This window comes from Paramisgurnus dabryanus, chromosome 5, assembly GCF_030506205.2.
Source record: "Paramisgurnus dabryanus chromosome 5, PD_genome_1.1, whole genome shotgun sequence".
NCBI classification, from domain to species: Eukaryota; Metazoa; Chordata; class Actinopteri; order Cypriniformes; family Cobitidae; genus Paramisgurnus; species Paramisgurnus dabryanus.
Genome location: NC_133341.1, coordinates 47,971,200 through 47,985,813, shown reverse-complemented (window position 1 = coordinate 47,985,813; position 14,614 = coordinate 47,971,200). Strand labels below are relative to the sequence as shown.

General features: G+C 37.8%; 1 protein-coding gene across 1 annotated transcript in view; it reads left to right on the top strand.

The window, feature by feature from the left end:
• The first annotated feature begins 1,914 nt into the window (after positions 1 to 1,914).
• pcsk5a (proprotein convertase subtilisin/kexin type 5a) overlaps positions 1,915 to 14,614 on the top strand; it is a 33,398-nt gene continuing 20,698 nt past the window's right edge. The window contains exons 1-23 of the mRNA XM_065284543.1: positions 1,915 to 2,300; positions 3,578 to 3,682; positions 3,910 to 4,026; positions 4,161 to 4,295; positions 5,002 to 5,078; positions 5,455 to 5,543; positions 5,841 to 6,013; positions 7,122 to 7,334; positions 7,428 to 7,528; positions 7,854 to 7,957; positions 8,238 to 8,355; positions 8,518 to 8,706; positions 9,232 to 9,368; positions 10,288 to 10,395; positions 10,594 to 10,696; positions 10,786 to 10,976; positions 11,184 to 11,268; positions 11,360 to 11,463; positions 11,850 to 11,988; positions 12,076 to 12,191; positions 12,276 to 12,378; positions 13,819 to 13,955; positions 14,105 to 14,305. Coding sequence (XP_065140615.1) covers positions 2,139 to 2,300; positions 3,578 to 3,682; positions 3,910 to 4,026; positions 4,161 to 4,295; positions 5,002 to 5,078; positions 5,455 to 5,543; positions 5,841 to 6,013; positions 7,122 to 7,334; positions 7,428 to 7,528; positions 7,854 to 7,957; positions 8,238 to 8,355; positions 8,518 to 8,706; positions 9,232 to 9,368; positions 10,288 to 10,395; positions 10,594 to 10,696; positions 10,786 to 10,976; positions 11,184 to 11,268; positions 11,360 to 11,463; positions 11,850 to 11,988; positions 12,076 to 12,191; positions 12,276 to 12,378; positions 13,819 to 13,955; positions 14,105 to 14,305 — 3,007 coding nt within the window. The 5' untranslated portion in view covers positions 1,915 to 2,138. The remainder of the gene's footprint in view (positions 2,301 to 3,577; positions 3,683 to 3,909; positions 4,027 to 4,160; positions 4,296 to 5,001; positions 5,079 to 5,454; positions 5,544 to 5,840; positions 6,014 to 7,121; positions 7,335 to 7,427; positions 7,529 to 7,853; positions 7,958 to 8,237; positions 8,356 to 8,517; positions 8,707 to 9,231; positions 9,369 to 10,287; positions 10,396 to 10,593; positions 10,697 to 10,785; positions 10,977 to 11,183; positions 11,269 to 11,359; positions 11,464 to 11,849; positions 11,989 to 12,075; positions 12,192 to 12,275; positions 12,379 to 13,818; positions 13,956 to 14,104; positions 14,306 to 14,614) is intronic.

Below are 14,614 nucleotides of genomic sequence, written 5' to 3'. Positions count from 1 at the left end.
GTATGTCTAAACCATTCAGAAAGCAACAAGAAATTACATTTGCGCTAAACAATGTCCCCTTTCCCCAACCCGTGGCAGACACACTCTGGCGATGGAGTGCTAGACGTTTTTGTGCCTCGACTTTGATGTCCGACCATTTCTTTATTTCGGCCACGGTCCGAGGTTGTGAGGCTACAGCATTTACGGAGTCTGCCACCGTTTGCCACTCAAGTGCCTTTTTTGGCATTAGTAATGCCCACACTGTGCCCTCCAAACAACATTTTTCTCCTCTTTTCCACCTCGCCAACGATAACTTCTACTTCACATTGAGTGAATTTACGTTTTTTTGATTTCCTCTCTGTGTTTGCCATGATTTCGCAATCAATGCATATTAAATTGTGGGCGTTTCACGGACTATTTATGGACAACTATGGGCGTGTCATGAAGCCGCAAAAGCTGCGCTACATTTAGAATTGATTGTGATTTATTAAGGGAAAAATGCGTAGGATGTGCGTGCGCACGGTTTTATAAATCCGATTATTTCTGTGCGTACGCTCGTCCTATGTTTTATCCGTACGCCACTTCTGACGCAAATCCTACGCAAAGTTTTATAAATGAGGCCCCAGATCACCAGAGTTTACCCTTTAAAATACCCTTGATTAAAGCAATAAGTCCCAAGAAGCAGTGGGTTACCAGTGCATTTTATAACGCGGAGTGCCTAAAACCCCCTTAACTGTTATAAAATGCACTGTAACCTCACTGCTTCGCGGGACTTATTGCTTTAATAAAACGGTAACTTTACATACATAGCAGGATTTCATAAAATAAGACACAAATAAGTTGTAATTATATTAGTACAAACAAAGTAGTTCCTCAGAATCAAGAGTGGCTGCAACAGAGCGCAGTTCACAACCAACACAGACGCAGCAAAGAAACAATGAAAATATGATTTAAGACTGTGGTGTTTATTTTATAAATCAACATTCATCTAATTTAATTCATACATTAACATTTATATCATGCAACTGTTGAAGTGATGATCAAATATGCTTGGAAGCATGCTTAACTCTTTCCCCGTCAGTGTTTTATTTTTTATTTTTTAGTTGCCACCCAGTTTTAGTTTAATGCCTTACAGAAAAATTATCTCCTTTAAATAAACATAAAATATCAAATGAAAAAACAGACCATCCGCTTTCAAACAACAACAACAACAAAAAAGTTTCATCCTACCTTTATTTGTTCTCTTATCAGTTATCACCTCTCAACTTTTCAGCTAAAAGCGGAGATAATTCCATTTTTGTGAAGAACTTTTGTAAGAGATCAGATTCAGAGCCATCAAAACTTACACGTCACGCTAAATCCACCACAACGCTGTTGTGTCGAGTGAATGCGTCAGTGTTTAAGTTGGGTAAGATTGCCATCTAGTGGATAATAGCGGAAATATCAATTGAAGACAAAAACAACTCAGAGAACGGTTTTTTTATTGACGAAATGACTGAACAATATCTATGACATTTATCTGGATATCGCCATAATTGTGCAAAAATACTGTGGTGTTTATTTTCATAATTCAGTACGAAGCAACAGTGGCGCAGTGATAATTATGTAATGCGGACTGAACCGTGGGTTTACCGGAGTATTTTATCACGGCTTAGAACGCGTTTCAACCAATCAGAATGAAGAACCAGAACGAGCCGTTTTATAAATACCATTAAATACTTCTATATACTTCAAATACAAATACTACTAACTAAAATGGATGTTTTAAGTAATGCATATTTATGCAATCAAGGATTCATGTAATTTATGATATAATATTTATGTATTATGTCCATTAATTATTATGTGTTAATAATTATGTCATGTCATGTGTTTCCTGTTTGCTGAAAGAACACACAGTACACCTGTAGAAACTGATAGGACTGTAACCGGAGACGATGTGTCACAGGCAATGTAGTGGACTCATCACTGTGGAGCAGAACTCACACAGTTAACCCAGATCCCTCAGGAACTATTGAAACTAATTTAAAAGTCTTTAGGTACATTGTATTGCAGAAAATGTCAAGTCACTTTTTAATAAGAACTTTTTAATGAGGATTGTTAGCAGATGAATTCTGGTAAAGTCTTGTGTAAGTGGTGATGATCATATCCATTTGAAGATGATGCCTACAGCTATTTTTCCATATGCACTTTTTCTTGGGATTGGACTTCAATATGTCCAGACGAGGTTATATACAAACCATTGGGCTGTTAAAATTACAGGAGGTCCTGATGTTGCTAATCTTGTTGCAGAAAAATATGGATTTGTGAACATGGGCCAGGTATGTACACTTTTAAAGATGTTTTGACATATACAAATTGCTTAAGGTTGAAAATATAACACTTTACAATAAAGTTGTATTAGTAAAAAATAGTAAATGCATTAACTGAAATGAACAAACAATAACTAAAATAGTTTTTCAGCATGTATTAATCCTTGTTACTGTTAGTCAATACAGTTATTCATGTTAGTTCACTGTGCATTAATTAATGTTACAATTACAACGCTTGATTTTAAAAATGATTCAGTAAATGCCGAAATTAACCTAAACTAAGATTAATAAATGCTGTATAAGTATTGTTCATTGTTAGTTCATGTTAGCTTATGCATTATAAAATTACAACAAATACATTAACAAATTGTTAACAAATACAACCTGCACTTTTTACAGTTTTAGGATGAGTATGTATGTTACTTTAATTTTGCCATTCTTGTTTGACATTCTTTAAAAAAAAGATAATTGATCAAATAGATAATATTTAACTATGTGCTATTTTCAGTTTCAATATTTGCATTACTATTATGCTACTATGATCTCAATATTGATTACTTTCCCATTACCTGTACAAAAGCTACCAAAGCGTACTAACATGGCACTGTGAAAAGTCAATTACTGCCATTTGCCAATTATATATTACACCTACAAAGAGTTAAAGTTGTAATATGAAGGTCAGAAAATTTAAACATTATTTGCTGTACTGTATAGGTATTTACAGTGGCACTTCAAGGTATTTTCAAAACTCCTATGGTGCATGCCCAAAGCACCATTATAGTAATGTGGTACCATGTCCAAAATTTCTTGGCATTACCATTGTCTGTTCTTCACTAGGCCTATTCCATATTTCTTAAAAGGTTGATCTTTCTAATTTGACCCGATGTGTGGGGTACTGGCTTTTGTGTATAACTGTGTTTAATTTTTGTCTTACAGACAACACAGTTTTTACTAAGCATAACTAAGATGCTTGTTAATTCTACACTCACTCGAAATGTTTGAATATGATTCACTGCAAGCACTGTTTGGTTGCTTTGGCCAATACGTGTAAAAATGCCATTGCACTGGGTGTCAAAGAGCAATCATTAGCCAAAGTTTAAGCTGAATTGTGCATTGGTAGCTCATGTTGCTTCTGATGGTAAGTCTATCAGCGGTGTAAGATAACCCTTTTGTTGTTTCAAAGGCATACGTCAGCGATGGATACATAATTTATATATTTGTCAGGTGAGGTTAACCAGTGGCATATTTTAAAACAAAAAGACAATCTTCTTTTTCTCCATGTGTAGATTGGTGGACTGGTGGACCATTACCAGTTCTTGCATACTGGAACTATGAAACGATCCACTATTGAAAGCAGAGGGAACCATAGTCTTATTTCCATGGAGACTAAGGTATAAAGATCGTGTATCTCCAGTCACTGAGACACCACTGAATAGTTAATTAGATAGATTACACTGCCTAAAAAATACCACACACACCGGGACACCGAACTACATGGATCACCTCAAACTAAACGAGACAATAATAATTACCCTTAATCATTTATTTAATACACTGTGGTCTGTGAAGCCTGATATGCATGCAGAAAAACATCATAAATATGTCCCTGACATTAAAGGTGGAGTGGATCCAACAACAGATGGTTCAGAAGAGAACAAAAAGAACCAACACAATGGACCAAACATACACCACCACCAGCTTCAATGACCCCAAATGGGACAGCATGTGGTATATTGTTAGTATGCAATTTCCATTCATTTACTGCATGCTGCTTCATAATGAAAAACTGTCCATCAACAATTTTGAAATGGTTGGATTATACTGTAAAAGAAAAAAAACAACTCAAAATGTGCCACGCATATTCAACAGCACTGTGACCCGAACTGTCTGACAGACATGAATGTCAAGGCAGCATGGCACATAGGCTACACTGGGAAAGGGGTCGTGGTTTCCATTCTGGATGATGGTATAGAAAGGCAGCATCCGGACCTCAAGCAAAACTATGTAAGTGCATTGATGTTATGAGATAATTGGGAATCAATCAATTAGTTTTATGAAACAGAACATGAGATATCTGTTTAAGGATTTTCATTAGTCAAACAATATGTTTTTCAAAAGCTAATGCCAATCTATGGAAAACAAAGTGGTTGATTTAATTTTAAAGGGGACATATCATGAAAATCAGACTTTGTGCTATAATTGTGTCCCCAGTTTGTCTATCAACCTAGAAAATGTGTAAAAGTACAACCCAGTTACTTAGTTTTGGTAAACTGTTCTCTGCAAGCATGTGAAAAAATAGGTCATTGAAATTTGTCTCCCCTTCTGATGTCAGAAGGGGATAATACCGCCCCTTAATCTGCACTATCCAACCACGGCACTGACATTTAGTGCAGCGATCAACTCATTTGCATTTTAACATGTTATAATAAATGATCTGTGGGGTATTTTAAGCTAAAACTTCACATGTATACTCTGGGGACACCAAATATTTAATTTGGCATCTTAATAAAGTATTTTTAAATTTCCCCTTTAATAATAATTTAATAAGATTAAAATGTTTTTCCAATCAAAATATTAATCACCAATTGTTTTATATCATTAATATTATTTAATAGTGTAGGATGCACATGCAGATTAGATATGCATACTGTGAAGACTTTATTTGTTGTCAGAACACTAATTGGTACAAAAATGTTTTTTTTTTCATAAGGATGCACGAGCAAGCTTTGATATTAATGGCAATGATCCTGATCCAACACCGAGATACGATGCCACCAATGAAAATAAGTCAGTCCATTAAGAGATGGCTAAAAACCCATCTCTTCCGCCAACACCTCACTTACTAATACAGAGCTTTATATCTTTATCCATTTTTCTATCTTTATCTTTTCTGTAACCCTTGGCTATGTATACTGTGTTAGACTTGATGAAATTAGTTTTAGTGCACTTATGTATTGCTGTTCTTGTGTTGTTCTAATTGCTTCTATTGTTTACCTCATTTGTAAGTCGCTTTCTACAAAACTAAACTCTGACTAAATGTAAATTCCATTTCCACTGACCCAACACAGTGTCTATAATCTGCTCGTATTTCCCTCTTACTGCATGAACTGAAACCTTCCTGAATTTTTATAAAGATTTTTCTTTCTTTATGCTTTCTTTTAAGACATGGAACGAGATGTGCTGGTGTGGTGGCTGCCTCTGCAAACAATTCTTTCTGTATAGTCGGAATCGCATATAATGCAAAAATTGGCGGTAGGTTAGCAGGAGTGTTCAATCTTTTACTGTAGTTCAGTTTAAAATTGTACAATTCAGTTTTAGCATATTGCTCAGTATCACAATGATTTTGTTTATTATTAAACCATGATTTTTGTCTGACCTTGCGATATAGCATGCAATCTATTCTCCATATATTTTTATGTAAAACAGTAAATTATGTAATGTACTTGAATAAAACTCGTCTTTGTTCAAACTTTGCCCCGGACATTGCTCAGACAAATAATGAACTGTAGTATGGTTTGTTTGTTTACGTGTTCTTTTGTTTATATGTAGGTGTACGTATGCTGGATGGTGATATGACTGACTTAGTGGAAGCTCAGTCGCTGAGTCTAAGGCAGCAGTATATCGACATCTACAGCTCCAGCTGGGGCCCAGATGATGATGGCAGCACAGTAGATGGCCCAGGACCCCTTGCCCGACTTGCTCTGGAGACTGGAATCCGCAAAGTTAGTGTGTGCTTGTGTTTACTTAAAGATAAATGTATGACATATATTAATATAAAATGGTTTGTATTTAACCAAACCAATGCCTAAAAAAGCAGTGCTCACATTTTCCTCGAAAAATATTTATTTTTTGCATGTCTTCTAATGTCATCATTGCAGTTGCAAAATTGCTTAAATGTTAAAATTACAGATGAAAATGCAGAACAAACACACTCATTGTGTTGGGTACACACAAAATGTTGGGTTATTTTCAACCCAGCATTGGGTAAATATTAGACAAAACACACTTGGTTTAAAAATTACCCAATGCTGGGTTGTTTCAAATAGGGTTGTAGTTCTCAAGACCGCTCTCAAGACCACTTTTTAAAGGTCTTGTCTTGGGTCTCAGACAAAGAGGACTCAGATTTTATTTCAAAACCGGTCAAGACCACAACTGATGGCACATCACAAATTTGTTTGTTTTTTTCATTAATTTTATGCAGTTTATACAGGTTTGGCAAATGATGTTTGCATTGTTTACGTATTGTTTAAGTCTCTCCCAATGACAATTTTTCTAATTGTATTACTAAAAACACCTGCATTGTGTAAAGGGAATGGCAAGCCATGGAAAGACAGTTCAATAAATTGTTATTTCAGCTCTTTAGTGTTTGTTCACTTTTATTTGCTTTTAGACAAAGATAAATTCTCACATATCTGCAATGCCTTTGATTATTTTATCAACTTCTCTGATGACATACACACACTCACACACACACACACACACACACACACACACACACACACACGCAAACCTACAGACAAGAAGTGCCTAATCATATGCGTATTCCACATTTTATCATACATGTAAGTGTTTTAATGCAGTGACTTGCAATGGTCTTGGTCTTGACTTGGTCTCGGCCGGTCTTGGTTTTGATTTTGACTTGGTCTTGACCCTTTAAAGTCTTGGTCTTGTCTCGGTCTTGGCCTGTCTTGGTCATGACTTGGTCTCGGTTTAGGTGGTCTTGACTACAACACAAAAGCTGGATTGTTTCAACCCAACTGCCGGGTGTTCTGTCCAATATTTACCCAATGCTTTAGAGTACAACAATTTTCTTTCTTTTTGTTTATATAGGGCAGAAAGGGGCGTGGATCCATTTTTGTTTGGGCTTCAGGTAATGGTGGCAAAAGTCAAGACCACTGCTCATGTGACGGTTACACCAACAGCATTTACACCATCTCTGTTGGCAGTACCACTCAAAGTGGTCGAAAGCCATGGTACCTGGAAGAGTGTGCCTCTACTCTCGCCATTACGTACAGCAGCGGGGATAGCAATACCCTGGGCATTGTGAGTCATTCATGTCCTGCCATTGATTTGTTAATGCATTGTGGGCAATTGATGGCCTGTTATGACTGGTCCTGTAAATGTCTGCGTTTCCAGGTGACAACAGATTTGAGGCAGCGTTGCACCGATGAGCACTCTGGCACTTCAGCATCGGCACCCATGGCTGCAGGAATCATTGCTCTAACACTGGAAGCAAAGTAAGCAGTCTGCAGATGTAGTAATTAATCTGTTAGATCTGGAATCCAATATGGTGTTCTAAAGCTACCTGTGAAACTCTTGCAAGTGTAAAATACTTATTCAGGTTTGCTTAACACCAGATAGTATAATGTAATTTATTCAATTAGTTGTTCTTATCTCTTCCAGTTTGAAAACTTAAATTTGGGTCTAGTACCTAAAGGGTTGCAGGTCCAATGCATGGCCAATTTCATATTCATATTCCACAGATAATTAAAATGTGATTGTCAAACTACAATCACCATTGTATCCTTGCTAAATATGATATGGCTCTGTTTTTGTCATTAGCCCATCTTTGACCTGGAGGGACGTTCAGCACATCATAGTAAAAACATCTCAACGTGGTCACCTGAGCGCCTCAGACTGGCAGAGCAATGGAGCTGGATATGATGGTAGATTTTCTATGAAACATCACTGATTTACATCATTTAACATTTATTAACTGAGCATAACAACCATTTAAAAAATGCCTAAAACACACTTAAGTTCAGACAGATCATGAAGTGAAGATATTTTTATCACTGACTGTTCTAAATACACTCTAAAAATTGTGCCAAATAGCACTAAAAGTGATTTATTGGCTTGAAATAGGGAAACCAATAAAGTGTGCTATCATTAGCTGTTTGGTAAAACAGTGGCTTATAAAGTGTATTATTATTGGCTGTTGTACAGTTAGTCATCTTTACGGGTTTGGATTGATGGATGCTGAGGCCATGGTGAAGGAAGCAGAGACTTGGAAGCAGGTCCCTCCTCAACACATATGTGAGGAGAACCAAGTCCATAATGCCAGGTAATAAAAAAACTAAATTATTTTCAGAATCATTATGAATATTATAATACCATGGTATTACAAGCATATACAATACTGTGCCATGGTACTGTCACATTCATTTTTTTAAGGGAGTGCTCAAAAATACTATACATTTTCTACGGTACACCTTCTCTGTCTTAGGATCATAAGTCCAGAGAGGGTGTTGAGGTCTGTGTATAAGTCCTCAGGCTGCTCTGCTCAGCGTCAGCAGCGTGTGAGCTATCTGGAGCACGTTGTTGTACGCATTACAATCACGCATCCATACCGTGGAGACCTGTCAATCACATTGACATCACCATCTGGGACCAGATCTCAGCTTCTTGCAAACAGGTATGAATACAGTGAAAAGATCAATCAGACAGACGTAATAAAATGACACGATTTATTAAAAATACATATCAACACTTACTTGAGCATCACAATCTCACACAAAACTCAAATGTCCAGAAAATTAGCTGTAAGTTAATTTATAAGAGTATAAAAAACTTTATAGGGGCAGTTTACCTTACAGGGTTAAGTTTAAGCCAGGACTAGGTCTTAGTTATATATATATAGGACATTTAAAGGGACTGTAAGTAGGATTTTAAGTGTTTTATAAATCAAAATCAATGGGTTTATTCATAAATATGTCATCATTGTGGTCAAATGACCTCTGCCAATGATCTGACTTTTCTTTCTAATCTATGAATTTCCCCTCTTTACTTACATTGAAAGGGTAAGCCCAAGAAGGCTTCAATATCGAAACCACCCCTACAAGTTTCCTAATTTTCCATTGACAGAGCAGCAGTTTATAACAAAAAGGTTTTTGTCAAACCAAACATGGTCTTAATGGGTCTGTTGTTGTTTTGGGACCAGAGCAAAGGATCACTCCAATGAGGGCTTTCATAAGTGGGAATTCATGACGACTCACTGCTGGGGTGAAAGACCAGCAGGAGACTGGATGCTGGACATCAGAGACACCCCCTCTCCAAGAAGAAACAGCCGATTTCAAGGTACAGTATACAAGTTCTGTTGCAGTTCGATGCCATCGATATGGTCACTATAACTGTAAAACCATGGTGTTTTTATACCACAGCACTGAAAGATTAACGTATGAGAAGCACCACCTGTCAAAAATTAGATATCAATATTAACCAAATGCTCTCGGTATTATCAAATTCTTTCACTTCAAATAGACTTAATCCTGGCCTCAGACCATTCAGAAATATCGCATTGGTGGCAGAATCCATTAAGAGTCTTCAAAAAAAAGTTAATTTTCAAGAAAACATGCCTTTTTTCACATCTGAGAGTTTTGCATCTGAGGTTTTCATATTCATTTATGGTTGCATTTGTATGTTCTTCAACATGTGCAGTAGTATTTGTATGTTCTGTACTTCACAAAACGCCAAGGTACTGTACCACCATAGTATATTCCTACTGTAAAAAAAAAATCATGCTTAAAGATTATTTTAAAATCACAAATGTATGGAACTTTTTGGTTTACCTTACAGTACTTTACAGTATGCACTTAGAGTGTAGTAGTTACCCAACAAAATACTTGTAAATACATGCATCTATTATGGATTAGTTTCACGGTTGGTACCTAGTAATTACACAGTTATAAAATAAGTACATAGTACAGTATGTGTATGTTAAAAATGATGATTACCCTTTATTTTACTATCCTGTTTAAATATATTATACTTTGAGTGTAATTACTAAGTATCAATTCTGAACCTAACCCATAGTAAGCTCAAGTACTTTCAATATTGTATTGGGTAAGTGCATTGTGGTGCATGTATGGTAGAAAAGGGCTATGGTAAAGATGTCCATTTAACAAGAATAAATCAACTATAACAGCCTTTATCATGTTGCTTGTATTGTTTGTGTGGCAGTTCACCATTATTTGTTTTTCTCTATTATCCACATCAGGGAAACTAATAGAGTGGTCTCTGGTGCTTTATGGAACATCCACACATCCATACTCTCGACATGAACAGCCCCGGTCTGCTGAAGACGACATCACAGAGGAATACAATGGTGAATATGTACAAGCCTATGGGACAAGTGAACATACATAATTATACATATATATATTTCTAATTATGCTGTGAATATATCAGCCAAGGCAACGGTGAATCTTATCTTAAGGATGTTACTGAAAAGTTAAAGATGTTGAGTCTGTGCATAGGTTTACACATTGGCTCTCTCCTCTCCTCTTCCTCTCCTCCACATAAGGCTCGTGTGACCCAGAATGTAGTGACGATGGCTGTGAAGGACCTCAACCCCACCAATGTGTTTCCTGCTTGCACTTTTTCTTAAAGTTCAAAAACAATACACGGTCAGCCAACTCTCTTTATTGCAAGGGATATGAGAGCAATGAAACAACCAAGAGTGAGAATGAAGGTCTTCTTTTGTCTGTTTGCCCAGCACCTGTGTGTCTGAATGTCCGGTCGGGTACTGGGGTGATAGGAAGAGGTGTAAGAAGTGCTATTCGTCCTGTAATTCATGTCTGGGCAGCCGCAGTGATCAATGCACAGGTTGCAAGCCTGGATACCATCTGGATGAGGAAAAGAACACCTGTGTGACCAGTTGTGTGGATGGCTACTACCTAAACTATGGTAAGTCTGATATTAGGACTGACACAGCCTGTCACAGTCAGCTTTGACTGTTTGTTGTCTGTAGACTGTACACTGTAGACTGGTTCCCCAAAGAACCTTTCAGTCAACAGTTCCTAAAATAACAATTTCTTTCATATTTTTATAGTCTGTAGATCTTATCCCACTACGAAGAAACTTTTTTGTAACCGTTTTGTGTGTGTGATGCAGAAGACAACGTGTGCAAGAAGTGCAGTGAGAAATGCATGAGATGTACGTCTGCATCCATTTGCACAGCGTGCTCTGAGGGGACCAGGTAAAAGACTTCTTTTCAATGGCATGAATATGGTAATAATATTTTGCAGTGTCTGGTAAGTGATTATTGTTTTTCTTTTTGTTTTGTTTAGTCTGGTGGGTAACCAATGTCAGAAGAGTTGTAAGGTGGGCAGTTACTACGATGAGCCCAAGGACACGTGTGAGCGCTGCCATCCAGCCTGTGCTACATGTGCTGGTACAATCAAATTAAACACAACACATTATTTCTTTTTTTTTTATCTATTCTGCTCCATGTAGTTACACAATACTAACCAGAGGCACACAGGATTCCCAATGAAAAAGGATCCAGTTGGAATTTTATTTAATGACTCAAACACAACACAAATCCATAAGTAGATCTTTTAAAATTACTCGGTGTTCCTGTAGCTCAATTGGTAGAGCACTGCATTAGCAGCATAAAGGTCATGCGTTTTCATAGAGATTTACTGTTATATCTGCAAATAATCGGTATTAGTCGATTAAACCAGTTCTTCCCACTATCGGCTATCGTGTGTTTTACAGTATGTTAAGGTTGTTTGTACCAAAATGTAAAGGTTGTGATATTGTATGGGTTTTACACAGCTGCAGGTCTAGAGTCATGTATTCGCTGTGCTGAAGGTTACTTGATGGAGAACTGGAGATGTTTGGCCACCTGCAGTCAGGGTTTCTATGCTGTTCAGCTGAACACAGACAGCACAGAGACTCAGAGCACATGCAGAAGGTGTGTGAGCTATAACCTTATACATTTCCATTTGTTGCCATCATCTTTTACTCCCATTTTGATTTTGGAGAATGTGTGTGTGTGTAGGTGTGACACAAGCTGTCTAGCCTGTGTTGGGCCAGGTAAAGGGAACTGTAGCAAATGTGTGGATGGACACACACTACAGGACGGACTCTGTGTTCTGAGCCACAACTGTAATGATGGTAAGTTGAATCATTCAAGAATATACAACATGTTTATGAAAAATATTAGCACCTGTCACATTTTAATTTGTGTTTTTGTGTTAGGAGAATATCAGTCTGAGAGTGGAGAGTGCATTGCATGTGATGTGTCCTGTGCTAAATGTAAAGGCCCAATGGCTGATGATTGTCTGAGCTGCCCCAACACACAGTGAGAAATCCTTCTTGACTACATGTTGACATTATGATTAACAATGTGTTTATGTACACTCACATAAAGGACAATTAACCAATCACATGGCAGTTGCTTCAATGCATTTAGGGGTGTGGTCCTGACTCCTGATCAAGTTTATCTCCTGAACTCCAAACTGAATGTCAGAATGGGAAAGAAAGGTGATTTAAGCCATTTTGAGCGTGGCATGGTTCTTGATGCCAGACGGGCCGATCTGAGTATTACACAATCTGCTCAGTTACTGGGATTTTCATGCACAACCATTTCTAGGGTTTACAAAGAATGTTGTGAAAAGGGAAAAACATCCAGTATGTGGCAGTCCTGTGGGCGAAAATGCCTTATTGAAGCTAGAGGTCAGAGGAGAATGGGCCGACTGATTCAAGCTGATAGAAGAGCAACTTTGACTGAAATAACCACTTGTTACAACCGAGGCAAATCATTTGCAAAGTCTCAAAACATGCACAACCTTAAGGCGGATGGGCTACAACAGCAGAAGACCCCACCGGGTACCACTCATCTCCACTACAAATAGGAAAAAAGCCTCCAATTTGCACAGGCTCACCAAAATAGGACAGTTGAAGACTGGAAAAATGTTGCCTGGTCTGATGAGTCTCGATTTCTGTTGAGACATTCAGATGGAGTCAGAATTTGAGTAAACAGAATGAGAACATGGATCCATCATGCCTTGTTACCACTGTGCAGGCTGGTGGTGGTGGTGTAATGGTGTGGGTGATGTTTTCTTGCCACACTTTAGGCCCCTTAGTGCCAATTGGGCATCATTTAAATGTCACGCCTACCTGAGCATTGTTTCTGACCATGTCCATCCCTTTATGACCACCATGTACCCATCCTCTGATGGCTACTTTCAGCAGGATAATGCAGCATGTCACAAAGCTCGAATCATTTCAAATTCTTGAACATGACAATGAGTTCACTGTACTAAAATGGCCCCCACAGTCACCAGATCTCAACCCAATAGAGCACCTTTGGGATGTGGTGGAACGGGAGCTTTGTGCCCTGGATGTGCATCCCACAAATCTGCTATCCTATCAATATGGGCCAACATTTCTAAAGAATGCTTTCAGCACCTTGTTGAATCAATGCCACGTAGAATTAAGGCAGTTCTGAAGGTGAAAGGGGGATAAACACAGTATTAGTATGGTGTTCTTAATAATCCACTAAGTGAGTGTATATTCAAGTTTACATAAAAGTTAAGATGTTACGTGTTCCATGGTGCGAGACCTGCAAGATTATAGGACTGAATCTGAACTAGAATCAGGGCTTTTTATTGTGGAAAATAAAAGGAGTGGTTCCAGATTAGTTTTGAGCTCCATATTTGACCTTTTTTGGACGAACTACTGTATAAAACCAGCCACCACATTTACTGATTTTGAATTTTCTTCTTTCTTGCTGGTTAAGTTGGCTGGATGAGGGCCGCTGTGTGGTCAGCTGCTCAAATGGGAAATACCCATTTAGTGGACAGTGTCATCTGTGTGATCACACCTGTGCCCAGTGTGCAGATTCTGGACCTGCTAACTGTACCAGCTGTGATACAGGTAATGGCTCCTTTAATTGAAAACACAAATATTTTGTCAAACAAAATATATATTTTTAAGCAAATCATTCAAAAACCGTATTTTTTACTTTATGGCTGAGGTGTGGCAAAGTTATTTTGGACTGTTTAAATTGTGTGTTTTATTTGTAGATAAGTTTGGGAGGGACCGTTACCTGTATGGTGGTGAGTGTGTGGATGCGTGTCCTCAAGGTTATTTCCACACAGCACTGAAAGCATGTGAGCCATGTCCTTTAAACTGTAAAGTCTGTTCTTCTGTGACCCACTGCATCCGATGTGAAGACTCATTCTTCCTTAATGATGGGGTCTGTAATGCACCTGAATGTGGAGAAGGTAAAGCTTCATAAACCTTCCTGTACAATTAATTTAATGGTTGCATTATTTACTCATGTGTGCGAATAATTTTCTTTCTCTCTGAAACACAAAAAGTTCTCTCGTGCAGTGTACTTTACACCTAGCCTGGTAAAACCAGACTCTCGTACATTCATTTCATTTGTACAGAGAGTCTGGCCACGCTCCATTGCAAAGCGTTACTTCCGTTAAGGAGGGTCCATTGTTGAAGTTTAAAACTATTGGATCTGCCAAGAGTCACTCAGGATCTGCCAAAGCCAATCGCTAACATGTGGTCGTGACGTATATCAT